Raw genomic sequence first — 25,452 nt, forward strand, 5'->3', positions numbered from 1 at the left:
CATTTCTGAGAGATTATCTGGTGGATAGGCTTATTTTAGGGATACTAATAGTAGTAGTGGTAACCAAAAGCTTGTCTGAATTACATTAAAATAGGGTATTCTTACCATTTTAATAGACTGTATTATAAATCAACTAAATCTATTTTGATAATATCTGCACACCATTTATTTTAACTACTTTGAATAGTAGGTCATATCAAAGAGAACAAGATACACATATTGTCCTGTTTAAGTTAGTGTACATGTATGTTTTCAATATGGCTTGTATTTGTTGGTAAAAGAAAATGTTCTCCTTTATTTAGAACATCAAATGAAATACAGTAAAACCTGTCTTGAGAGACCACTGCTATGAGAGACCACCTGTCTTGAGAGACCAGGTTCTCCATGTACAGATTTAGAGATTATATAGTGTTATAACCTGTTATGAGAGACCACCTGTCATGAGAGACCATTATGTTTTGGCAGAAGGGGTGGTCTTTTAAGACAGGTTCCACTGTAATGCAATCCACTTTATCTCTTACCTAATGTATATAGTTGAATATAAGTTTATTTGACTATAGGTCACACACACACACCATTTTTATAGGTACAAGAAGCCAGTTTCTCTTTGAACCTCCTATGACTTGCAGTGTATTTTTAAAGTCAGATCCATCTGAAGAGGTGATTTGTAATCAGTGAGTTAAAATTGCACTTTGGAAAAGTTAACAAGCCTAACTGGATGGATGGACAGTCACAGACAGACAGATAGAAATACAGCTAGATAGATATGAAAATTAATGACAGAACTAATGTTAAATAGGATTATATTGCTGAGTGGAAAATGTCACAAATAAATTGACAACTTATAATTTCTCCTAAAATCCATTAGAATCTATAATGCTTGGTATTTTAAATTCATTTATATGATACATCCATGAATTCATTTATAGGTCAAATAGCGGTATAAAAATGATCCAATTCACAATATCCAGAAATATGTTGATTCCATGCATCTTAAAAGCAAACAATCAAAGTTATGTCCAGATTTTTTGGGATTCAATGTATCTGATAAATGTCAATATCTAATGTCATCCGGTATAAAGTCCAAGAATTCATCATCTCTCTGATAAAGTTCTGAAATCCTCCTTCATCATCTACAGTAATCCATAATCTATAAACCTTGTTGTCTACTCATAAATATCATATGACTCCATTTCCTCCTCTTCACTCTCATATTTGGTGCTTATGTATAGACTAAGCTTGAGTTCTGTAATGTTAAAGGCTGCAACTGAACACATGCTAATTGTGCAGCAAGATCACATGGAACTCAACCACCCTCTGCTGCTTGGCACTGAGCAGGTGTCAAACTCATGGCCCAAAGGGTTGTCCTGTGCGAAAATAAAGATAGTGCTACCTTTACAAGCTAAAAGGGATTAAAGGGTAAAGGTCAAACATTCACTAGAAGATGTAGAACTCTACTGGCACTGGATAAGTACATGTACTAAATTCGTGGCTGGATCAAAAGATTGCCATCCCTAAACAAATGAGTACTTCCTTGACAAGCCAAGAGCTTCTCAGGTAATTTGCACTGGCAGAAAACTTACAAAATATTAGCTGGGAATAACAAATCTAACTTATGGAAAAGGAAAATACAAACAAGTCAACTTATAAATTAGTATATATGGCAACTTTCTGGCATGACATAATGAATGCCCATGTCTTTCTCTGTCATTGGCATGACATAATGAATGCCCATGTCTTACTCTGTCATTGGCATGACATAATTAATGTCCATGTCTTACTCTGTCATTGGCATGACATAATGAATGTCCATGTCTTACTCTGTCATTGGCATGACATAATGAATGCCCATGTCTTACTCTGTCATTGGCATGACATAATGAATGCCCATGTCTTACTCTGTCATTGGCATGACATAATGAATGCCCATGTCTTACTCTGTCATTGGCATGACATAATGAATGCCCATGTCTTACTCTGTCATTGGCATGGCATAATGAATGCCCATGTCTTACTCTGTCATTGGCACTCTTCCCATAAAGACATCTGCATGTTAATGAACACTTAATATGCATCATATTATGTGGAAAATTGTTGTGTTTCAACAAATAACTAAAACCCTGCATGGAGATATTGATATAAAACTTTAGAATTATATTTGTCATATGAACATTACAAGGGAATGACAGAACACTTAAGTGGTGGCTGTTCTTGAATCAATGGAGTTTTGATGTTGAGTGTTTGTTTTAATAATTGTGCAGGTGATAATTGCAAGTTAAAAAATAAATACCAGATATTATAGATTAAATTTATTTTGTCATGTCTTCCAGTTATGAAAGATTAGTAGCTTATACAATATGTTCAAAGTATACTGTGTACTCTAAGGCCACAATTTGGTATATTTCTCCATCTGATGACAACACTAAACCATTATTCATAAGTAACATTCATCATTCTTGAAGTTTGGACCTAACATCTGTATATATTTTCATCTTATTCATTCTTTGTTCCAATTGTCAGTAGCTTCCTGTAGGTCAGTGTTTCTTTCCTGGTTTTCCTGGGTTCTTTCTCCATCAGATATACTGGCTGCCATATATAGTCCATTATGTGCTGAGAAATAGTGTTAAGCCCAAAACAACAACAGCAACAACAAACAACAGCATTATTTGATCACTGATATCTTTAATAATTCTCCTATTGATTTCTTTTCTTTTACAGTCATTTACTTATTCCTTCATTTGTGTTCTTGAAGTCAAGGGTGACCAAGTGGTTGAAAGAGCTCATCTTTACCAATCACTACCATCTCACCTCTGTTCAAGTCTCTAGCTCAGCCAATGTGGAATCTGAGAAAGTTTGCTATTAGCTTTCCATGGGTTGATGGTTCTTACCAGGATTTTTCAGGGTTCATCCTCAACAATTTATACTGGCTGCCTGAGAAAGCTTGCCAGTAGCTTTCCGTGGGTCAGTGATTCTTTCCAGGGTTTTCCCGGGTTCTTCCTCCACAATTAATACTGGCCACCATGCATAATCTATTGTGTGCTGAAAAATGGCATTAAAACCAAACAACAACAACAACTATACTGGCTGCCATGTGTGGTCTATCAGGTGCTGAAGAATCCAAAATGATAACAACATTGCTCTGCTCCAATGTTCATCTGTTTATTCAGTTATTTGTAGATTCACTTTTTAAATTCATATTATGTAAAGAATGCTAGGTAAATAGTAGATATAATTAATTGGATCCATGATGCATTATGAATTACAATCAGATGAAAGAAGTCTTCATGAAAACATTAATGTATGTAGAGATAATTAAATTAATACTTCCTTTTCTTTCTCTCCAGTATATTTCCTTGCAAACCATGCTTTATTTGCCATTTTGAACATGACATAGAAGCTTGTCTCAGTTCTTCTCTCTTTCATTAGTTGGGAATGGCTTTTAACAGCTAAAGATTTTTCCCTGAGAATGATTTATGTTTGAGGAAGCAATCAAAACGTTTTAATGGAGTATAACTGCTTGATAATTTCATTTTTTTTTTAAATTTTATTTTTGTATAGTTGTTATTGTAAACCTAGTATGCTGTAAATGAAGATTAATATTTTCATAGTCCATTTACTGAAAACACACCGCAGTTTACAGAAATTACATATGCAGTAACATAAATGATGTTTTTTAAGTGTTCAGGTATCACTTTGATCACTGAGTTACAAGTTTATTATATCACTCTTTCACTGACTAAACCTTTTTGCCTCTCTTTTATTTGTTAATTGGAACAATTCAATGCTACAGTGCTACATACAATGCTATATTCAGTGCTACATACAGTGCTGCATGCAATGCTATATTCAGTGCTACATACAAAGCTACATTTAATGCTACATACAATGCTACATACAATGCTATATTCAGTGCTACATACAAAGCTACATTTAATGCTACATTCAGTGCTACATACAATGCTATATTCAGTGCTACATACAATGCTACATATGATGCTACATTCAGTGCTACATACAATGCTATATTCAGTGCTACATACAAAGCTACATTTAATGTTACATTCAGTGCTACATACAATGCTATATTCAGTGCTACATACAATGCTACATATGATGCTATATTCAGTGCTACATACAATGCTATATTCAGTGCTACATACAAAGCTACATTTAATGCTACATTCAGTGCTACATACAATGCTATATTCAGTGCTACATACAATGCTACATATGATGCTATATTCAGTGCTACATACAATGCTATATTCAGTGCTACATACAAAGCTACATTTAATGCTACATTCAGTGCTACATACAATGCTACATTCAATGCTACATACAATGCTACATATGATGCTACATTCAGTGCTACATACAATGCTACATTCGATGCTACATACAATGCTACATTCAATGCTACATACAATGCTACATTCAATGCTACATTTGATGCTACATACAATGCTACATTCAATACTACATACAATGCTATATTCAGTGCTACATTCAATGCGACATTCAATGCTACATTCAATGCTACATACAATGTTACATTCAATGCTACATACAATGCTACCTACAATGCTACATTCAATGCTACATACAATGCTACATTCAGTGCTACATACAATGCTACATACGATGCTACATACAATGCTACATTCAATGCTACATACAATGCTACATACGATGCAACATACAATGCTACATACAATGCTACATTCAATGCTACATACAATGCTATATACAGTGCTACATTCAATGCGACATTCAATGCTACATACAATGCTACATATAATGTTGCATTCAATGCTACATACAATGCTACATACAATGCTACATTCAGTGCTACATACAATGCTACATTCAATGCTACATACAATGCTACATTCAATGCTACATACAATGCTATATTCATTGCTACATTCAATGCAACATTCAATGCTACATACAATGTTACATTCAATGCTACATACAATGCTACCTACAATGCTACATTCAATGCTACATACAATGCTACATTCAGTGCTACATACAATGCTACATACGATGCTACATACAATGCTACATTCAATGTTACATACAATGCTACATACGATGCAACATACAATGCTACATAAAATGATACATACGATGCTACATTCAATGCTACATACAATGCTACATTCAATGCTACATACAATGCTATATTCAATGCTACATACAATGCTATATTCAATGCTACATACAGTGCTACATACAATGCTATGTACAGGAATATGCTGACAGTTTGCTCATTATAGCAATAACAGATCACAGTCAAAGATTACCTTTTGACATTACAAATATTCAGCAAGACAGAATTTAATGGAAACTCCAGATTCAGCTGTGGGCAAGGAACTGTGTAGAAATATTTTATTGTATTATTGTACAGTCACTTACACCAGAATGGCAAATGAAAAATAAAATATTTTCATGCCAAGGAGCTCAAACAGTATCAGTTGTACATAGACTGACCGTGACCTTTAAGTCAAAAGAACAATGTCATGGATCTACATTAAGACGAGTGCAGAACACAATTTAAAAAAACAAAGACTTCTTAAAAAAATCATTTGCTTACTCAGGTGCTATTCCTTTGAATAAAATCCCACTAAACATTATAGCAGAAGAAGATCTGAACGTATTTAAAAGAAAATCATATGACCATTTAAAAAAAAAGCAATTTTCATTTTAAATACTTGAATACATGCTGTTTACTTTGTTATTGTATATCATCCATCATTTACAGTTTGTTGTCTTATAATTGATGCATTTAATCATACTTTAGGATTATATTTTTAGTATTTACAATCTGTTTATCATATAGTCTGAAATTCTAATCTAGTTTTAACAATCACCCTTCCAAATTTGGATGACAGATCTTTAAATCATTAATAGAAAAGGTCCAAATCCATAATTCCATGTTTTGTTATCTCCTTCTTAGCTTTGTCCAGTTTTGTTTTTCAGTTCCTGTAACCACTGTTCGGTTGATGAATGGTTCAGGCCAAACATTATCCTCATCAGTAAATATTGTCAGGGGACAGAGTACTGGTATCAGATGCAGCACTGCTCCCAGTGGTAGCAGACCTCGGGCATTATTCCAATGGTACTATAGGCAAGGAAACCAGTCCCCAGTACTAGTTGTGGACCAGTCTATTTCCACAACACCAGACCCAATAACAGTACCGGGACAGACTGAGTCAGACTTGCTGATATCCTACAGTACATGGACACTGACAGGAAATGCATCATATCATGATGTGTATGTATACTGTCAAGCTCAAGATGAGACCAACACTGGGAACTATACAAAGTCAGATGAAGTACAGCTCAACATTGTGTGTATGTTCATAATTATAATATTGTGTTGGTAGTTGACATAATAAACACAGATTACTTGTAATTATGGCCAGTTATAAATTTAATAGTATAAATTTAGTAGTAGGACAGTAGAAGTAACAATAATCCTTTTAGTAGAAATAACAATAATCCTTTTGATTTATACTGTCACTGTATCATTAAAATCAATGTATTCATATTCTGTTAATAAGTACCTAAGACTGAAATTACTTGTAGCTGGTAAGGCTCAGCATGGTGTGTTCATTACAATTCACTTGTGTTTGGATAAGTTGCATCAAGAAGTATATTATTTAATCCTAATGTATCAGTCACACAGGTGTGCATGAATTTAGTCCCTACTGTTTCATTAGTAGGTATCATTTCTATGGAATGGTCTGTCATCCATCATCCATCTGTCATCTGTTGGTCCATTAGCATAAGTCTGCTATTGCTGTACCTGCTAAACTATTTTGAAGATTGCAATGAAACTTTACACGACATTTATCCTTTGGTCAAGTTGGTCTGAAATGAAAATGTTGCTGCTCAGACATACAATATGGCTACCTGAAAATCTCATTAACTCCTTATTTCTCCTGCATGGCTGGTTATTTGACACTGAACATTCAGCAAAAGGCTTCTTATAGTGTTTAGCTGGTCCTAAATAGAATTGGTACAATGATGTCCATTATGACCACCAAAACCACCATACAGAAACATTCAAGATGGTCACCATGGTGGCAACATTTGATGTAAAATCAGTGCCATTTTTAATCTAGACATTATATCAAGTCTTCTTGTGAAAATTCCATGTTGACCATTTCAGAGGTTTCTTACGGGATTTTCAAGATGGCTCTCATGGTGGTCATACTGGACAACATCATACCAATTCCATTTAGGACCAGCTCAACACTATTAGACATCTTTTGTTGAAAGCACTGCCAGTTTGCCATTGTTAAAACCCATAGTTAGACCAGACGTCTGTTTTTCAAGAATGCCAGTTTGCTGTTGTTAAAATCCATATTTAGACTAAATGTCTGTTTTTCTAGAATGCCAGTTTGCCAGTGTAAAAGCCCATTGTTCGACCAGATGTCTGCTTTTCTTTACTGCCAGTTTACAATTAAGCCCCTAGACCAGATGTCTGCTTTTCTTTACTGCCAGTTTACAATTAAGCCCCTAGACCAGATGTGTGCTTTTCTTTACTGCCAGTTTACAGTTAAGCCCCTAGACCAGATGTCTGCTTTTCTGTGCTGCCAGTTTACAATTAGACCAGATTTCTGATTTTTCTGACCCAACATGCTGTCAGTTTGCTATTGTAAAAGACCCAACATGCTGTCAGTTTGCTATTGTAAAAGACCCAACATGCTGTCAGTTTGCTATTGTAAAAGACCCAACATGCTGTCAGTTTGCTATTGTAAAAGACCCAACATGCTGTCAGTTTGCTGTTGTAAAAGACTCAACATGCTGTCAGTTTGCTATTGTAAAAGACCCAACATGCTGTCAGTTTGCTATTGTAAAAGACCCAACATGCTGTCAGATTGCTATTGTAAAAGACCCAACATGCTGTCAGTTTGCTATTGTAAAAGACCCAACATGCTGTCAGTTTGCTGTTGTAAAAGACCCAACATGCTGTCAGTTTGCTGTTGTAAAAGACCCAACATGCTGTCAGTTTGTTGTTGTTAAAGACCATAATCATTTAAACATAGTAATTAAAAATGTCTGTAAATTTTGTGATGACAAATAAGGTGCAGATTGCTCAACAAATAGGAATGAACAGACTTTGTTAAAATTACATTAGTTTGAAATTGTAGAACAACAGTTAATATTTTAAGGCACCTACATGGCTACAAAATTTGATGCATACTTTAACTGGAATAATTCGTCTTCTTGCAAAATTCAGTATCTAAAATGAAGTGATATGAATTTATTTTATTGAAATATTTGGAATTATTAAAATATTAGGAATAATTCTCCTAGATAACTAGATGAAGAAAATCACAATGATAAAGAACCTTCATCAACAGTTTATTGTCAAGATTTGCATGGAATATATACTAAAATGACTCATTTGGGCCATGTAGATTTGAATGCATGGAATAAACACTAAAATGACTCATCTGGGCCATGTAGATTTTAATGCATACATCAACAGTTTATTGCCAAGATACCATGATGTGTAGCACATTTGCATGGAAATATATACTAAAATGACTCATCTGGGCCATGTAAATTTGAATGCATGGAATATACACTAAAATGACTCATTTGGGCTATGTATATTTGAATGCATGGAATATACACTAAAATGACTCATTTGGGCCATATAGATTTGAATGCATGAAATATACACTAAAATGACTCAACTGGGCCATGTAGATTTTAATGCACGGAATATACACTAAAATGACTCAACTGAGCCATATAAATTTTAATGCATCAGTGTATCCCCCAGGGGTGTAAAACTGAGGGTTAAAAAAAACTCTTGGTGTCAGAACTGGGGGTCAAATAAAAAATGTGGGGGTCAAAAATATACTGACAAATTTTCGTCCGACTCGTACTTTTTCAGCTTGAAATAGGATATTGCAACTTGCACAACATACTCTCTCTCTCTAAATATACAAATAAACCAACATACACAATTAACAAACAAATGTATTGTCCCTTCAAAGAATAATTTTATTAGTTCATTTTTCTTTTAAAATCGTACTTTTAACAGTCTCCTTATAATATTTTTGAAGCAGTATTATAGACCAACATATTACATACAAGCCAATACAAAAATCCTAATAAATATTTTTAACTGGATGGCAGTCACTTTACTGCCTGTCATAAAATGTGTACTATCATCGGTTTCATTGTACTTTGTCCTGGAACAAATTTATGCAAAAATCAAGGAGGCTAATGATTCATCTTGTTTCTAATAAGTTACACTTGAACTTTATGGTCTTTCTTTTATTGCAGCAAAGTTAAAAACCAACAAAATCTGTAATGACCCCCTGACTGTGTAATCCAAATAAATGCATTTGTCTCGGCAAGTTTACTAATTTCTTTGTTGTGAAAGAATGTCTTGGGTTATAGTGTGTTCTCCAGATATCTTGTGGCGACAGAGGGCAGATTTGTTAAAATTCTTGATCTCTGTCATGAAAGGATTATTCACTTTTGCCATCTTCGCAATCACGCTAATGATGTGCCATATTCCAGTCAAGGGAATTATTTTCTCCATTTTGCATTAAAGTTAGATCCACCGTTACTTTTGTGTTCTGCTTCCTTCACTTTCTTTGCTAATGATTTTTAGTGCACGAATTTTTAATCTGGAGATCACTTTCTAGTGCAACAAGTATTGAGGTTAAAAATCAATATGACATCTTGCTGAGCTCAATGGAAATCGTGTGAGAGCTCGCGAGATTAGGGGAAGTTACTCCATGATAACATTGCCTATGCTAGTCTGGTTCCTTATTTCGTATGTTCCCTGCGTTCCACTCCGCTATAGAAATAGAGGAGCCCAACACAGGGAGTAAACAAAGCGGGGAACCAGTCAATGCCTATGCTTGAAGTATATATGATGCCACCCTTCATACAACGCATTGGATATTAAAAAAATCCTGATCTCATTATGCGAATCCCTTGCATCGAAAAAACGCACAGCAACAAAATGTGTGCATCAGTTTTCTCCAGTGTGCATCCCTGATGCACAAATGTGCATAAAGGGATGCACTGATGCATGGAATATATACTAAAATGACTCAACTGGGCCATATAGAATTGAATGCATGGAATATACACTAAAATGACTCATCTGGGCCATGTGGATTTGAATGCATGGACTATATACTAAAATGACTCATCTGGGCCATATAGAATTGAATGAATGGAACATAGACTAAAATGACTCATATGGGCCATGTAGATTTGAATGTCTGGAATATGTACTAAAATGACTGAACTGGGAGATGTAGATTTGAATGATTTTATTAATTTTATTTTATTATTCAGATTCTCCAGTTGTTCAGCTTTCCACATACCAGTCTATATATAATGTGACAGCATACCAGTCTACATATAATGTGACAGAAGGCATGCAGAGTTTTGTTTTCATCTGTAATATTATTGAGGCAAACCCACTGCCACAGGCAAATAGTTATAGCTGGTTCCACGGTACATCCATTATACAAGGACAGACCTCTTCCTATATTCTTCCAAGTGTACTGAAGTCAGATGCTGGAGAGTACAGGTGTACAGCCAGGAATGAATATGGCACTGGAACATCCAATCCCTTGTATCTCAATGTACAGTGTAAGTGTATCACCTTGCAGTTAACTGTATCAAATATGCTAAATCAATTAAAGTTAGTTTCACAAACATAATTGATGGAAGTCCTTATGCCACTTATGTTTCATTTGCTTTAGAAGCAATCAAAGAAGACAGGTACACACAAAGAACACAAGTATACACAAAGAACACAAGTATACACAAAGAACACAAGTATACACAAAGAACACAGGTATACACAAAGAACACAGGTATACACAAACAACACAAGTATACACAAACAACACAAGTATACACAAACAACACAGGTATACACAAACAACACAGGTACACACAAAGAACACAGGTATACACAATGAATACAAGTATACACAAACAACACAAGTATACACAAAGAACACAGGTATACACAATGAATACAAGTATACACAAAGAACACAAGTATACACAAAGTACACCGGTATACACAAAGAACACAAGTATACACAAACAACACAAGTATACACAAAGAACACAGGTATACACAATGAATACAAGTATACACAAACAACACAAGTATACACAAAGTACACCGGTATACACAAAGAACACAAGTATACACAAACAACACAAGTATACACAAAGAACACAGGTATACACAATGAATACAAGTATACACAAATAACACAGGTATACACAAAGAACACAGGTATACACAAAGAACACAAGTATACACAATGAACACAGGTATACACAAACAACACAAGTATACACAAAGAACACAGGTATACACAAACAACACAAGTATACACAAACAACACAAGTATACAGAAAGAACACAAGTATACACAATGAACACAGGTATACACAAACAACACAAGTATACACAAAGAACACAGGTATACACAAACAACATAAGTATACACAAACAACACAGGTATACACAATGAACACAGGTATGCACAAAGAACACAGGTATGCACAAAGAACACAGGTATACACAAACAACACAAGTATACACAAACAACACAAGTATGCACAAACAACACAAGTATACACAAAGAACACAGGTATACACAATGAATACAAGTATACACAAACAACACAAGTATACACAAAGAACACAGGTATACACAAAGAACATAAGTATACACAAACAACACAGGTATACACAATGAACACAGGTATGCACAAAGAACACAAGTATACACAAAGAACACAGGTATACACAAACAACACAAGCATACACAAACAACACAGGTATACACAATGAACACAGGTATGCACAAAGAACACAAGTATACACAAAGAACACAGGTATACACAAACAACACAAGTATACACAAAAAACACAGGCATACACAATGAACACAGGCATGCACAAAGAACACAGGTATGCACAAAGAACACAAGTATACACAAAGAACACAGGTATACACAAACAACACAAGTATACACAAACAACACAAGTATGCACAAAGAACACAGGTATGCACAAAGAACACAGGTATGCACAAAGAACACAGGTATACACAAACAACACAAGTATACACAAACAACACAAGTATGCACAAACAACACAAGTATACACAAAGAACACAGGTATACACAATGAATACAAGTATACACAAACAACACAAGTATACACAAAGAACACAGGTATACACAAACAACATAAGTATACACAAACAACACAGGTATACACAATGAACACAGGTATGCACAAAGAACACAGGTATGCACAAAGAACACAAGTATACACAAAGAACACAGGTATACACAAACAACACAAGTATACACAAACAACACAGGTATACACAATGAACACAGGTATGCACAAAGAACACAAGTATACATAAAGAACACAGGTATACACAAACAACACAAGTATACACAAAAAACACAGGCATACACAATGAACACAGGTATGCACAAAGAACACAAGTATACACAAAGAACACAGGTATACACAAACAACACAAGTATACACAAACAACACAAGTATACACAAACAACACAAGTATACACAAACAACACAGGTATACACAATGAACAGGTATGCACAAAGAACACAGGTATACACAAAGAACACAAGTATACACAAAGAACACAAGTATACACAAAGAACACAGGTATACACAATGAACACAGGTATGCACAAAGAACACAGGTATACATAAAGAACACAGGTATACACAATGAACACAGGTATACACAAAGAACACAGGTATGCACAAAGAACACAGGTATACACAAAGAACAGGTATATGCAAAGACATGGTATATGCAAAGATCATGGGTATAAAACAGGAATATGTGGGTTCAGAACTACATTGTAAATAACTTGAAATAATGGAAATAACCAGCGAAGTCATATAGTAATTATAATACTCAAATATGCACAGGAATGAGATAGATGGTATAGATCCTAAATTGTTAAAATGAAGTGCTGATGCAATACACAAGTTCCCAGCAGACTTATTAACCTTAAGCCTAAAATGTAATAAAATTCCTTTTGCTTTAAAGAGGGCAGGACTCATTATCAATGTAAAACCCTCATTATACTGTCTGCAAATGATTATATATATAAGAATTTCAAATGATTTAATATCAAATTTATGAAACTCATTGAATAAAGTCCAGGTTTTGCTTGCCAAGGTTCACAAAAGCTGGGCTTTATTCAAATCATTTCAAAATTCCATAACAAATCATTAAAATTGAATTGAAAGTCATTGTTGTTACAGTATACTTTACAAGTTTTTAATTAAACATAGTTTGCCTTTACAGGATGAGATCACACTTCTGAACTTTTTAAATGCATGTTTTCCATGTCAGCAATAATAGAACTTGATATTTCACTACACTGTGCTGACAGTTCATGTATAGTCCTCTGACTTGCTAGTCATTGCTTGGTGACCAGGGTACCAAGCACTAGGTTTTGTGTTGAGTGACAAAGAGGGTCTTTCACCAGTCACTGGTACCATGTGCTTGGGTATTGGGCACTGGGCAAAGTGTTACCATAAGTAATATTCATCCAGGGTTTGTTGCTGGGCATGGGGCACCAAGTCACTATTACCATACACATGGCACCTTACACCAGAAAATGTGTCATAGGTGGTCCATCACTGAGCATTTAGTTCTGGCCGGCAGGTATTGTCCCAGTTGACAGTCTTGAAGTGTTTTTCGCATGATACTGGTATCACTGAGATAAGAAATGTTTGCACATTGATTCACATGATATTCCTATATCTAAACAATGATACCATCCACAGTGCTCTTGATGCTGATCACCACACATTATTACTAATCTTGAGATTTCAATCTCTGGTCTCTAGTCACTGAGCACCAAGAGACAGTCATTGAGACCAGTTTTCAGACTAGAACTAGGTTTTGACCACTGGCCAAGGGAAATATATTGGTTTAACAACCCTAATACCCCACCCCCATTCTCTGTTTCTGTTCAGAAGTTATTAGGAATGGGATTTGAATTATTTATCCATCTAGGAAAAAGGATCTGGTTGACATCCCTCCTTTCTTGATGTTCCTGTTCATCCCCAAATCGATGTATATGGAGTTGACCATGTTTCGTTTCCTTATCATTACACTATGGATAACTTTGTCATGGTTCCACACATACGTAATGGGACATGCCATGGATTATCCCTACCACCTCTACCTTTGTTGCTTAGAGAAGAGAAGGGGTACCCCATCCCAGCTCACATGAAATTCATGTGTTTTTGTCAAGGGAAAGAGAATTCCAATTTCAGGCTGTTTGTTTCAGCCTTGTTTCTGCACATATAACCATAAAAAAAGAGGGTTACAGGCTTTATTTCATTGACCCTCAACCCTTTTCAAGCACTCTCCATATGTTTATGCATAACTAATCTGGAATCCTTAAGGGATTCTGAAGAGGCTTATGCCATTCTAAGGAAGGGGACAGTAGAGAATCTTTACCATGGAGATGAAACTCAAAGCAGCTTACTTGAGATTGTTAAGGCTTCCAGTCATCCAGCATTTTGAAAATTGGTTAGTACAAAGCGTTCACATATGCATCATATTCAGGCTGGTTTGCTGACTTAAAGACAGAGGCAGAGTGGGTGGTCCTTTGGGGCTAGTGGTCTGTGCTGGACTCTTCCCTGCATATCAACAACCTTGAAAATGAATGCATTATGTTTTTTAACATTATAGGGGTGCATCATTCTTGTAAGACATAACAGTGTTATGGTTGTCACAGACATCATAACAGTTGATGCTTACCAGAGACAGTAGTGAGGAAGTTATGCCTCTTGTCTTAGACTAGAAGGCTGGAGATTCCTTGGATGGGCAGGTTTGGAGAAGATCACTCTCAGTGTCTGTCACATTCTTGGCAAGCTAAATATTCTAGTGGATAGTTTGTCATGGCAGTTATTTACATTTCTTTTTGTACTAACTGGCATTATAGATTCTTTGTTTCAAGTGTCAGAAAAACCCTTGGTAGACCTGTTTGCAAGGAGGTTAAACAACAAGCTATCACATTATGTCTCCTCACCTCTAGATCAGAGAGTATGGGTTGTGGATGCCTTGAGTTGAAGTGTGATCAATTGTACTACCATGCGTTTCCATCCATCAGAATCATCTCTCATTACCATGCGTTTCCATCCATCAGAATCATCTCTCAGGTTCTTCACAATAAGGACTTTGTGGTTTTGATTCCACCTAATAATCCCTTTGGCAACAACAGTGTGGTTTTGATTCCACCTAATAATCCCTTTGGCAACAACAGTGTGGTTTCATGATTTTGACCAGCAAGTGGACACCTCAAGGGACTTGTCAGTGAGAAGGGATCTTCTGTCTCAGCAGAAAGGTTTCCTACTGTACAGTATTCCATAAATACACCATCTTCATGCCTGACTTATATCAAATGATCTATCTGCCAAGTGTGAATTTTTAAGCAAGGTTGCAGACTGCATCTCTCAGACAGGTAGGCACATGACTGCCATTGACTTCCAAAGTTTATGATGTTAAATGGAAAGTCTTATGTAGTTGGTGGAGCCATCATGGCATTGATCTGATATTCCTCTCATTGACCTCAGTTGTGGATTATTTTCATCTGATATTCCTAACTTTGATCTCAGTTGTGGATTGTCTTCATCAGATATTCCTAACTTTGATCTCAGTTGTGGATTGTCTTCATCTGATATTCCTAGCTTTGATCTCAGTTGTGGATTGTCTTGGTCTGATATTCCTAACTTTGATCTCAGTTGTGGATTGTCTTCATCAGATATTCCTCTTTTTGACATGGTTGCAGATAGTCTTCTCTTGCTTGTCAGAGAAAAACCAGTTTCTTGCTCATTAATTCCTTGTGTTCATACCTTATTATCTTAGCCAGAGTGATATTTCTTTTGAGAATCTTACTTCAAAAAGGATCATCCTACTTTATGCACCTAGAAGAAGTGAGATTAACAAGCATATATTCATCAACATAATTTGTTTTTCATTCATGAATGAACTGTATATTCAGTGGTACACAATAGATCCATAAATGTGCACAATGAATATCACACAGCATTATGAAATTACTATCTGTTCAGCTATGAAAATGATTCACCCACACTTGCTGTCTTCTTTGGATAATTTTCTCTTGCTAAGATTCCCTCCTATTTGTGTTGGGTATAATCAAAGGATCAGACTGGTATCATGTACTTTTCATTTTAGGGCTTACAATTACTAATGGGAGGAGGGTGTATTAGTGTGAACTGGAAAAAGACAGTGCAATTGTTACAGATAATTATTACATAATTAGTTTAGCAATAAGCAAGGTATATTTTTGTTTAAATAAATTGATGGAGATTATTTTATATTTGGTATATGTCCTAAGATGAATTTTTAACAAAGGTCTGGGTGGCAATATGTTTCAAAATGGCATACTACCATGAATGTGGATATCAAAGTGAGTAGCCATATGGTTCATAATGGCATACTACCATGAATGTGGATATCAAAGTGAGTAGCCATATGGTTCATAATGGCATACTACCATGAATGTGGATATCAAAGTGAGTAGCCATAAGGTTCATAATGGCATACTACCATGAATGTGGATATCAAAGTGAGTAGCCATAAGGTTCATAATGGCATACTACCATGAATGTGGATATCAAAGTGAGTAGCCATAAGGTTCATAATGGCATGCTATCCAGAATGTTGATATCAGGGTGGGTCTTTTCAAAGTGATTGTAGTGTAAACCAACACAAATGTTTGTTAGTGTGCAATAATGGAATTATATTGAATGGCTAAGTAATCTTTGCTAGTTTGCTATAGCTAAGTCTAATTGACTTAAATGGAATTATATTGAATGGCTAAGTATCTGTGTGAAAAATAATTGAGCAAAATTGCAAAAAGGAATCTGCTTAAAGTGATATTTTCAAACACTTTGCATTACCTTGTAACTATTTGTAATCCATTTGCTGTGTGACAGATGAGTTTTCAAACTTTACATGCAGTGTAACTATTTGTAATCCATTTGCTGTGTGACAGATGAGTTTTCAAAACTTTTCATGCAGTGTAACTATTTGTAATCCATTTGCTGTGTGACAGATGAGTTTTCAAACTTTACATGCAATGTAACTATTTGTAATCCATTTGCTGTGTGACAGATGAGTTTTCAAACTTTACATGCAGTGTAACTATTTGTAATTCATTTGCTGTGTGACAGATGAGTTTTCAAACTTTACATGCAGTGTAACTATTTGTAATTCATTTGCTGTGTGACAGATGAGTTTTCAAACTTTACATGCAGTGTAACTATTTGTAATTCATTTGCTGTGTGACAGATGAGTTTTCAAACTTTACATGCAATGTAACTATTTGTAATCCATTTGCTGTGTGACAGATGAGTTTTCAAACTTTACATGCAGTGTAACTATTTGTAATTCATTTGCTGTGTGACAGATGAGTTTTCAAACTTTACATGCAGTGTAACTATTTGTAATTCATTTGCTGTGTGACAGATGAGTTTTCAAACTTTACATGCAGTGTAACTATTTGTAATTCATTTGCTGTGTGACAGATGAGTTTTCAAACTTTACATGCAGTGTAACTATTTGTAATTCATTTGCTGTGTGACAGATGAGTTTTCAAACTTTACATGCAGTGTAACTATTTGTAATTCATTTGCTGTGTGACAGATGAGTTTTCAAACTTTACATCTTAATTGTGCAATGTATTTGCAATTGAATGTTGACTCATTCCAGAAAATTAACATTTTCCAACTGAATTGGAAAGAGATAGATGTTTAAATGAGTTTATCAGAATATTGACAAATTGTAAACAACATCTAAACAGGTAAGAATACAAAACAATGATAGTAAAGTTGACCAGAGAGTCATGTTCAGCTAGTCTTTACTACAGATTAAGGATGTCCCCATTTCAAAAAGTGTCCCCAACATGTGTGTGTTATATCATTCCCCATTTTGCAGTTTACACATAGAAGATGCTTTATTCTCATTAAAATACCAAATGATGTTCATCAAAGTTCTTTTTAATCTTAAAGCAATTGAAATTCACAATTGCTGAAATTATCTTTATTTTGATACCAGTATGACTCATTTAAATTGATAAATCAGGTATGAAGTTTTCAGTATTTTATAAAAATTCATAGTATCTCCATTTATTTTGCATTAAGCCTTAAACATTAAGACTGTATTGTGTATTAAGCCTTAAACATTAAGACTGTATTTTGCAGTAAGCCTTGAACATTAAGACTGTATTTTATAGTAAGCCTTAAAAATTCAGTATGTATTTTGCATTAAGCCTTAAACATTAAGACTGTATTTTGCAATAAGCCTTGAACATTAAGACTGTATTTTGCATTAAGCCTTAAACATTAAGACTGTATTTTGTAGTAAGCCTTAAACATTAAGACTGTATTTTGCATTAAGCCTTAAACATTAAGACTGTATTTTGTGGTAAGCCTTGAACATTGAGACTGTATTTTGTGGTAAGCCTTGAACATTAAGACTGTATTATGCAGTAAGCTTTGAACATTAAGACTGTATTTTGTGGTAAGCCTTGAACATTGAGACTGTATTTTGCATTAAGCCTTGAACATTAAGACTGTATTTTGTAGTAAGCCTTAAACATTAAGACTGTATCTTGTGGTAAGCCTTGAACATTGAGACTGTATTTTGCAGTAAGCTTTGAACATTAAGACTGTATTTTGCAGTAAGCCTTGAACATTAAGACTGTATTTTGCAGTAAGCCTTAAACATTAAGACTGTATTTTGCAGTAAGCCTTGAACATTAAGACTGTATTTTGTAGTAAGCCTTAAACATTAAGACTGTATTTTGCAGTAAGCCTTAAACATTAAGACTGTATTTTGTAGTGAGCCTTAAACATTAAGACTGTATTTTGCAGTAAGCCTTGAACATTAAGACTGTATTTTGTAGTAAGACTTAAACATTAAGACTGTATTTTGCAGTAAGCCTTGAACATTAAGACTGTATTTTGTGGTAAGACTTGAACATTGACACTGTATTTTGAAGTAAAAATTAAAGCAGAAAATGAAAGTCAAATGTATTTGAAGCATGGATTAATATTCTTTCACTTACAGTGATCTGTTGAACCTGTCCAAAGGGTCACTTTTACTCATGGGTCACCTGTTTACAACAGTCATTCTAATTCCCACTGCACCACCAAGTAAACTTCCTGCATAAATATTTTGTATATGATGTCACCTGTTTTCTGTCATCAATGCCCATGTGTTTCCTAACCAAACAATGATTTCTCCCTGTCTTTAAGCAGTCACTAAAGCATAACTACACTGACTGGTCAGTCTACACAATTAAAATTTGCTTTATGAGGAAGACATTGTTTAGATATAGGAATATCATATGAGTCAATGTGCAAACATTTCTTATCTCAGTGATACTAGTAATCCAGTCATGTTCAGAATGTAACTCAGCTGTGTCAGTGTGTAAGACAGCATCAGTGTGTAAGACAGCATGTCATTGTGTAAGACAGAGTGTCAGTGTGTAAGACAGAGTGGCAGTGTGTATGACAGCATGCCATTGTGTAAGACAGAGTGTCAGTGTGCAAGACAGAATGTCAGTGTGTAAGACAGTGTCAGTGTGTAAGACAACATGTCATTGTGTAAGACAGAGTGTCAGTGTGTAATACAGCATGTCATTGTCTAAGACAGAGTGTCAGTGTGTAAGACAGCATGTCATTGTGTTAGACAGAGTGTCAGTGTGTAAGACAGAGTGTCAGTGTGTAAGACAGACTGTCAAAGTAATTTATTGATGGAAAAGGTAGTCCTATTATTTCAGCTTATCAAAGAATAGCAGTAACCTAGCTTCTTTTGATTTCCAATTCATCACAGGCTTTTCACATAAACTGATTGGCTTTTGATATTTGGTGAGTTGATCAGCTGTCTTATCCAGATAGCATGTTCAAAGGATGAACAGCTGTTTCTAAATAAAGTTTGTACAGTTTGGTTGACCAATGAGTCTTTCCTCTCTTTTACAGTCAAATATAAGCTGTCAGTCATTATTGTTTTGTCATGGTGCACAAAACAAAGTTAGATCAGTTATTATTTAAAGTCAGTGATGATTTAATTTATTGGATTGATATAAGAATGCATTATCAATATGAGAGAGAACATATATGCATATTTTATAATAATAATAATAATAATAATAATAATAATCTACTTTATTAGAGCATGTGTAGTGATCTGCACCTTTCCAGGCATTCTGAAACCAGTGCATTATTTAAACATCATGACTCGATGAGTTGGCATTATGGAGATAAATAAAGGGGTTTCATCTTAATTCCTTCCAGTTTCACTCCACCCAATTCAATACAATTGAAAAAAAAACCCAAAAAGCATATGAGCTGTACAGTACAAATTGCAGTTTTGTTTCCAAAGTAAATATTTAAAGAAAGAATGAATAGCCATTGTTAGAGGTTGTTTTCTTCTTGTAGATCCTCCTGACATTATAGTGATGCTGATCAGCTCTACCATGCAGAATCAGACAGCCATACTGACATGTGAGGCACGGGGTGATCCAGCTGAGACAACATTTTACCCTTGGGTCCACATATGGGAAGGTTTACTCATCAGAATGGGTCTTCAGGGCAAGAATAACTACACTCACAGTGTACTGATATTTGACAGGTTATCCCTGGAGAGTATGGGGACATATGTCTGCACTGCCTCCAATGGAATTATGGGAATCAGTGGAAAACTTAATCAGACTGGTTCAGGAAGCCTGCATGTCAAAGGTAAGATTAAAAAACATAATCAAATGACAGAAATTCAAATTATTTAGAACTGCACAATTCTTTGGTGAACTAAAAGCTTACATGATGGACTGTTATTTGCTATATATTAACCTGAAAACTTCTCATGATGCCTTGCTGGTCCCAAATGAGCTGACATCTAGTATTTATATGACAGCAGCTAACTAAAAAATCTTATTGCTGAATAATTTTGATGATGGTCTCAACACTCAGCAGAAAAAAGGAAGAAATTACCTTATTTTAAATTTCTGGAAATTTTTTCCAGCCATTAGAGCATTAGTCCCATCAAAAACTCTTGTTTTTGTTCCTTTTTATCAGCAGTGCCCTCTTTTCATTCTTTTTCTTCATTGTTAGGGTAGTCTATCCTATTCTGGTTATATCTTTAATTCACTAATTTTGGATGTTTCTAGACTTCTAGGATAAGTAATCATTTTCCTCTTCAAATCTGGATTTTCTCAGGATATCCATTGTTTGTCTGCATTTATTTTGAAAATAACTGGTATCTTTGATCACTGACTAATGTTACTTAAGACATTTTTATTATCATCATTATATATCTCTTACACCAGTCTTTATCATTAATAGTAAGTTTTGGTGGTCGCACACCAGTCTTTATCATTAATAGTAAGTTTTGGTGGTCGCACACCAATCTTTATTAACCATTAGAGTGTCTTTGCTGATGTAACACCCACCCACCCTACAATATTGACAGGTAGTGTAAATTGACTGAGGTCTCAAAACATTCATCCCTCTTTCAACAATTTTGATTTTTTTTCTTGTTTCAGAATGTTCCTTTTTTGCAGTAATAACTGCAGCAGTATAGGTAAATGCAGGCATTGGAAAGCCCATAGGGATACACACAGAGTGTAGGTAAATGTTTGCATAGGAGAGCCCTTTTGGGATACACACAAATTGTAGGTAAATGTTTGCATAGGAGAGCCCTTTTGGGATACACACAAATTGTAGGTAAATGCAGGCATAGGGGAGCCCTTTGGGATACACACAAATTGTAGGTAAATGCAGGCATAGGAAAGCCCATAGGGATACACACAGATTGTAGGTAAATGCAGGCATAGGAAAGCCCATAGGGATACACACAGAGTGTAGGTAAATGTTTGCATAGGAGAGCCCTTTGGGATACACACAAAGTGTAGGTAAATGTTTGCATAGGAGAGCCCTTTGGGATACACACAAAGTGTAGGTAATTGCAGGCATAGGAGAACCCTTTGGGATACACACAGAGTGTAGGTAAATGTTTGCATAAGAGAGCCCTTTGGGATACACACAAAGTGTAGGTAAATGTTTGCATAGGAGAGCCCTTTTGGGATACACACAAAGTGTAGGTAATTGCAGGCATAGGAGAGCCATTTGGGATACACACAGTTTAGGCAAATGCAGGTAATGGAAATCCCTTTGCGATACAGAGTGTAGTTAAATGCAGGTTTAGGAATTTACTTTTGGGTACAGAGAGAATGTGGGTAAATGCAGGCATAGGGAAGTTCCTTGTGTTGCACACCATATCTGCATTTCCTGTGTTATGACTTAAACTAAGTAACAAAATGGTCTGAAACCCAACAAGTTTTGCAAAATTGTAAATTTCATTTCTTTCCCTAAAATACAAAGTGAAAAACTAAAAAAGCTTACAATATGGTGAATGAATCTGAAACTGTTCTACCATGTCCAAAAGTATAGAGTAATCCAAATGAGTTTCAGCAGTATTCTGGATAATGTTCACAATCGTACTGATGTACCAATAGTTCTGATGAATCTTCAGAGGAATATAAGGCTTTGGACCCCAGACAGTTGATTCAACTTCATTACCAGTGCCGCTTCACTTCAGAGTCCCTCAAAAGAGAGTAAATTTTAGGGCAGAGTGAATCACACACCCTTTCACCATGAGGGAGAAGCAATAACCTCTCCATACCTGTGGTCCTGTCATGGTGACAAGAACATTGAGTCACCCAGTCACCAGTAATCAAACACTGGGGCAGTGGTCTTTGAGTACCAGTCACTATGTCATTTGAGCCCCATCAGTACATGGACAATGCTCAGATTAAGACCCTCTTTTCACCATGCTACTCTGTACACCCACACCAGGCTAGAGAAGGGGGTCTGATTTTAACCCCACCTTCTGTATGATCCATCGTATTCCCTACAGGGTGTGGTTGCATCTGTTTCAGGTAAGTGTCCTTCCTATTTACGGTGCCCTTTGCAGTCCTGATTCTGTGTCCTGAGAGTGGGATTGTAGGTTTTCCTCAATTATTTCTGTTCAGTGTCCCCATATCTTTACAAATGTACGCCCCTTGGGAATACTTTTCAACCCTGGGCATGCTTTTTCACCAGGAAAAATTGAAAAATAAATCAAGTAATTCTCATTATTGCACATTCACATATATCTATATTGGCCATCATGTCTACTAATGGCCAAAGTCACTAACAACAATAACAATGGGGATGATAATATCCATTATAAATGATGTTTCTGGAACTTAAGATGTTATAATTGATTCTATGTTCTGCCAGCTTGCAATGTTAAGTCTCTGAATGTTTTTTATTATATGATGCAAGTCTGACTCTAATGTGTATGTCTACATATACTCTAATGTGTATGTCTAAATCTACTCTAATGTGTATATCTACATCTACTCTAATATGTATGTCTACATCTACTCTAATGTGTATATCTAAATCTACTCTGTGTATATCTACATCTAATCTGACATGTGTCTGCATCTACTCTAATGTGTATGTCTACATCTACTCTAATGTGTACGTCTACATCTACTCTAATATGTTTGTCTATATCTACTCTAATGTGTATATCTAAATCTACTCTGTGTATATCTACATCTACTCTAATGTGTATATCTACATCTACTCAAATGTGTATGTCCACATCTACTCTAATGTGTATGTCTACATCTAATCTAATGTGTATGTCCACATCTACTCTAATGTGTATGTGTACATCGACTCTAATGTGTATGTCTACATCTACTTTAATGTGTATGTCTACGTCTACTCTAATGTGTATGTTAAAATCTACTCTAATTTGTATGTCTATGTCTACTCTGATGTGTATGTCTACATCTACTCTAATGTGTATATCTACATCTACTCTAATGTGTATGTCTACATCTACTCTAATGTGTATATCTAAATCTACTCTAATGTGTATGTCTACATTTACTGTAATGTATATGTCTACATCTACTCTAATGTGTATATCTACATCTACTCTAATGTGTATGTGTACATCTACTCTAATGTGTATGTGTACATCTACTCTAATGTGTATATCTACATCTACTCTAATGTGTATGTCAACATCTACTCTAATGTGTACATCCACATTTACTCTAATGTGTATGTCTACATCTACTGTAATGTGTATGTCTACATCTACTCTAATGTGTACATCCACATCTACTCTAATGTGTATGCCTACATCTACTCTAATGTGTATGTCTACATCTACTCTAATGTGTACATCCACATCTACTCTAATGTGTATGTCTACATCTACTCTAATGTGTACATCCACATCTACTCTAATGTGTATGTCTACATCTACTCTAATGTGTACATCCACATCTACTCTAATGTGTATGCCTACATCTACTCTAATTTGTATGTCTATGTCTACTCTGATGTGTACGTCTACATCTACTCTAATGTGTATATCTACATCTACTCTAATGTGTATATCTAAATCTACTCTAATGTGTATGTCTACATTTACTGTAATGTATATGTCTACATCTACTCTAATGTGTATATCTACATCTACTCTAATGTGTATGTGTACATCTACTCTAATGTGTATATCTCCATCTACTCTAATGTGTATGTCTACATCTACTCTAATGTGTACGTCCACATTTACTCTAATGTGTATGTCTACATCTACTGTAATGTGTATGTCTACATCTACTCTAATGTGTACATCCACATCTACTCTAATGTGTATATCTGCATCTACTCTAATGTGTATGTCTACATCTACTCTAATGTGTACATCCACATCTACTCTAATGTGTATGTCTACATCTACTCTAATGTGTACGTCCACATTTACTCTAATGTGTATGTCTACATCTACTGTAATGTGTACATCCACATCTACTCTAATGTGTATATCTAAATCTACTCTAATGTGTATGTCTACATCTACTCTAATGTGTACATCCACATCTACTCTAATGTGTATGTCTACATCTACTCTAATGTGTATGTCTACATCTACTCTAATGTGTACATCCACATCTTCTCTAATGTGTACGTCCACATCTACTCTATGTGTACGTCCACATCTACTCTAATGTGTACGTCTACATCTACTCTAATATGTACATCTACATTGCTCTAATGTGTACATCCACATTTACTCTAATGTGTACGTCCACATCTACTCTAATGTGTATATCTACATCTACTCTAATGTGTACATCCACATCTACTCTAATGTGTACATCCACATCTACTCTATGTGTACGTCCACATCTACTCTATGTGTACGTCCACATCTACTCTAATGTGTACGTCTACATCTACTCTATGTGTGCGT

The 25,452-nt window shown here is 35.2% G+C and overlaps 1 protein-coding gene across 2 annotated transcripts in view; it reads left to right on the top strand.

Moving 5' to 3' along the window:
• Positions 1-5,710: 5,710 nt before the first annotated feature.
• Positions 5,711-25,452, top strand: part of LOC149773301 (uncharacterized) — a 48,978-nt gene continuing 29,236 nt past the window's right edge. Inside the window, exons 1-3 of one of the 2 annotated variants that reach the window (XM_089946496.1) lie at positions 5,711-6,360; positions 10,348-10,647; positions 20,568-20,867. In XM_089946496.1, coding sequence (XP_089802622.1) covers positions 5,940-6,360; positions 10,348-10,647; positions 20,568-20,867 — 1,021 coding nt within the window. In that variant the 5' untranslated portion in view covers positions 5,711-5,939. The remainder of the gene's footprint in view (positions 6,361-10,347; positions 10,648-20,567; positions 20,868-25,452) is intronic. The other variant, XM_089946495.1, reaches the window with a different exon arrangement.

Source organism: Sinohyriopsis cumingii, unplaced genomic scaffold, assembly GCF_028554795.1.
Source record: "Sinohyriopsis cumingii isolate HCF-2022 unplaced genomic scaffold, ASM2855479v2 utg000695l, whole genome shotgun sequence".
Taxonomy (NCBI): Eukaryota; Metazoa; Mollusca; class Bivalvia; order Unionida; family Unionidae; genus Sinohyriopsis; species Sinohyriopsis cumingii.